Source organism: Chrysochloris asiatica, unplaced genomic scaffold (assembly GCF_000296735.1).
Source record: "Chrysochloris asiatica unplaced genomic scaffold, ChrAsi1.0 scaffold00029, whole genome shotgun sequence".
NCBI lineage: Eukaryota > Metazoa > Chordata > Mammalia > Afrosoricida > Chrysochloridae > Chrysochloris > Chrysochloris asiatica.
Window position 1 is genome coordinate 3,617 of NW_006408547.1, and position 4,357 is coordinate 7,973.

The 4,357-nt window shown below is 37.0% G+C and overlaps 1 protein-coding gene across 1 annotated transcript in view; it reads left to right on the plus strand.

The window, feature by feature from the left end:
- Positions 1-4,357, plus strand: part of LOC102824044 (transmembrane 9 superfamily member 2-like) — a 19,370-nt gene that overhangs the window by 2,901 nt on the left and 12,112 nt on the right. Inside the window, exon 2 of the mRNA XM_006846661.1 lies at positions 3,197-3,356. Within this exon, the coding sequence (XP_006846724.1) occupies positions 3,222-3,356 (135 nt within the window). The 5' untranslated portion in view covers positions 3,197-3,221. The remainder of the gene's footprint in view (positions 1-3,196; positions 3,357-4,357) is intronic.

Sequence of the window (4,357 nt, forward strand, 5' to 3'; positions counted from 1 at the left end):
AAACATTTACTGATGAAGATCAAAGAGCACAGCCTTCAGTATGGATTACATCTCAATGTAAAGAAAACAAAAATCCTCACCACTGGAACAATAAAAAACATTCTTATCAACAGAAAAGATTAAAGTTGTCAAGGGCTTCATTCTTCTTGGATCAACTATCAACACTCATGGAACAACAGTCAAGAAATCAGACGACGTATTGTATTAGGCAGATCTGCACAAGAAATTTTTAAAGTGTTGAAGAGCAAAGATATCAGCTTGAGGACTAAGTGCGCCTGACCCAAGCCATGGTATTTTCATAACCTCATATGCATGTGAAAGCTGGACAGTGAGTAAGGAAGACCGTAGAAGAATTGATGTTTTGAGTTATAGTGTTGGAGGAGAATATTAAAAGTGCCATGGGCTGCCAAAAGAACCAACAGATCCATTTTGGAAGAAGTGCAGCCACAGTGCTCCTTAGAGGCCAAGATTCGTCTCTCATACTTTGGACGTATGGTCAGAAGGGAACAGTTGCTGGAGTAAGTATATCATGTTTGGTAAGATGGTGGGTCAGAGAAAAAGAGGAAGACCCCCAACGAGATGGATTGGCCAGGTGGCAGCATCAATGGACTCAAATGTGGCAACAATAGTGAGGTTGGCCCAGGATCCGACATTGTTTCGTTCTGCTGTGCATAAGGTTGCTATGAGTCGGTGCCAACTCAATGGCCCCTAACAACGACAACAAATTTAGAGATCATCTCAAGAATAGAGTTAATGCATTTGGTATCAGTGACTAAAAAACAGAAAAAGTTGTGGGATGGCATCAAAAACATCAAACATGAAGAAAGCAAAAAGTCTTTTAAAATACAGGAAAGAAAGAAAAAACCAAAATGGATGTTAAAAGAGATTCTTAAATTTGCACTTGAACCTTGAGAAGCTAAGTGGCTGGAAGACATTATAAGTAAAAGAGCTGAGTAGTAAACTTCAAAGAGGGTAAAGTATTATAATGAATTATACAAAAAACTGAAGTTACAAAACCAAAAGGGAAGAACACAATCAGCATTTCTCAAGGTGAAGAAAACATTGAGTTCTCGACTTGGCAATATTACATGATTTGATGTACAAAATATTGAATGATGCAAAAGTATCAAAACAAAAGTGGAAGACATACACGGTCATTGTACTGAAATGAAATGGTTGGTGATCAAGAACCAAAGGTAGTGAAAGAAAAATCCAAGGTATGCTGAAGGCATTGGCAAAGAACAAGTCTCCGGGAATTGATCAAGTTCAAATGGAAATCTTCCAACAGACTGATGCAGCACTGAGGGCCCTCAGTCATGTGTGCCAAGAAATATGGTAGACAGCTACTTGGCCAACTGTTTGGAAGATATTCATGTTAGTGCCCGTTCCAAAGAAAGGTGACACAGTGAAATGTGGAAGTCATCATTTTTATTGTTACTAAGTACTGTCGAGTCAGTTTTGACCTATAGCGACTCTGTATAGGGTTTCCAAGGAGCAGCTGGTGAGCTTGAACCACCAACCTTGCAGTTCAAATGACTTTGCAGTCTGATGCATTAACCCACAGCACCACACAGGACTCTGGAAATCATCATACAATATTATTAATATGATATGCAAGTAAAATTTGCTAAAGTCAATTCAAAAACAACTGCAACAGTACATGACAGGGAACTTCCAGAGGTTCAAGGTGGATTCAGACAAAGACAAGGGGGTATCATTGCTGACGTCAGATGGATGTGGGCTGAGAATAGCAGAAAGATGTTTACCTGAGCTTTATTGACTATGCGGATCATGCCAAGCTTTGGTTAACATTACAAAGTATGCGTATTCCAGAATATTTTATTATGCTCATGAGGAATCTGTACATGGACCAGGAGACAGTCGTTTAAACAGAACAGGGAGACATGGTTTAAAATCAAGAAAGGTGTGAGCTAGGGTTGTATTCTTCCACTATACTTACTCAATCTGTATACTAAGCAATAATCTGAAAAGTTAGATTATATGAAAAAGAACATGGCATCAGAAATGAAGAAAGACTCATTAACAACCTGTGGTATGCAGATGATACAATCTTCCTTTCTGAAAGTGAAGAAAACTAAAAATGCTTACTGATGAAGATGGATTATGATGTTGATGAAAGGTATTGGAAGTATCATGGACTGTCAGAACAAACTAATCTGTCTTGGAAGAAGTACAGCCAGAATAGAATGCTCCTTAGAAAATGGAAGATCAGCAAAAAAAAGGAATACTCTCAACAAGGTGGATTGACACACGACAACAGTGAGTCAGACACAACTATAATTGTCAGTAAGGGGCAAGACTGGGCAGTGTTTTCATTTCTTTTGTACACGGGGTCGCCATGAGCTGGAACCCGCTGGACAGCACCTGACAACATGAGTGCTTTGCAACTAGATCAAGTGACTTTGTGTTTCCACTAGTAAGAAGTGGTGGTGGTTATGTGTCTTCAAGTCAGTTCTAATTCCTACGTTTTCTGAGGCTGTAAATCATCTTCCTCCCACATAGTAGCTGGTGGGTTTGAACTATTGTCCTTGTGGTTAACAGTCCACCACGTAACCCTCTACGCTACCAAGCCTCCATAGATCCATAAAATAAAAGCTTTGCTAATTCCATTGAAAAGAATTATCCTAAATTTTCAAAGATATCAATAAAAAACATGTTAACAATGGTGTATTTTCTCCCAGTCCCCTGCTGGCTAATTAATACTTTTAATTTAATAAGTGAATTATTTTTAGTGAAGAAGTAGTTCTAAACTATAATTTTATCTATTCTTTTGCTCTTCTTTGACTAGACAATTACAGAAATTACCATGAGGAACTAGTATTTGTGCTTGGTGACCCTTCCTTTACGAACTCTTGTTTCCTTTCTCTTCTTCTTGTAGACCAAGGTCACTCTTCAGTATGTGAAACAGCAGTACTTTGGAGGCAGTGTAGAGGCAGGCCTTGTGGTGGGAAAGAGTAGTAGGAAACCAGGTAGACTGTTTCCATAGCTTAGCATAGTGTAATAATAATAATAGCAGAGATGAAAAGGTAGGAACAGAAGGGATCTTCCCAGAAAGCAGGTTTTACTTTATCATTTGCCATTTCCTTTCAAATTGTATTATTAATTGCATATTGTTGTTCCTGTATCGTTTTATATCTATCTCTGGTTTTACCCAAAAGCCTGTTATGTCTTTCAGGATTGTGTTTGCTGATTTCTTCATAATGAATCTGATTCTTTGGGGAGAAGGATCGTCAGCAGCTATTCCTTTTGGAACGCTAGTTGCAATACTGGGTCTTTGGTTCTGCATATCTGTGCCTCTAACGTTTATTGGTGCATACTTTGGTTTTAAGAAGAATGTAAGTTTATAGGTGTTAAATTATTCAACTGAATCTCATTTTAAAGTATAAAAATGCCTAAAAGGTAAACACTTAGCCTCTGGGTTTTGAATTTAATAGATAATTGATTGATTCTTATTTTGATTGCAGTCATTATTAAAATAGTATTCTGTAGAGTGTGACGAAGCAATTACAGATACAAGCTTAGATTTTAAAGTATTTTAAGCAACTGGAAACTAATGTAGATTAATTGTAAAGAAGATAATTTTTGGTCTTTCTTTATGCTGCCCACTTCTATCATCAGAGTAAGAGGAAAATGAGAATTTATTTTCTTGTCTCAACAGTGTCTTTAGCTTACTCACTTCACTGTCTTTGACTCTTTTAAAAATATCATATCAACAAGGTTAAAGAAAACAGCTTTTATTGTAAACTTTGTGTTGGCAGAAACTATTATTGCTTCATAATCTTTATTGTACCCACCATATCAACTATGAAATGAGTTTTTGAATTCTTTGGAGTGTGTTTAATGTGTGATTTTAAATTTATATAATCATAAATAGTAAACTGACAAGAGTTTGAAAATATTTAAATTATATAATCAGATATTTGCAATTCCAAAAATTTGCCTGTTAAGAACAGAAAACTACAGAATGATAGGAATAATCCTATATACAGGTAAAATAATCCAGTCCATGGCAATATGATAACAAAATAATCAAGTTTCAATTTTTATCACCACAAATTATATTGTGTTGGTTAGTGTGGTCAAGTCATTTTCAACTCATAGCGACCCTGAATAGGATTTTCAAGGCTGTATCTTTATAGGAGCAGAAAGCCCCATCTTGCTTCTGCAGAGCAGCTGGTGAGCTCAAACCTCCAATCTGTGGTGAACACTCTGGTGCCTATCCTACAGAGCCACCGTGCAGGGAAACTAGTTTCCATGTTCAAATGTTTTCCTTCCTTTAACTATGTTTAGGTTCAAAGAACCATAGCTTTTGAGTCCCTTCTGTCTCCTGCTGACC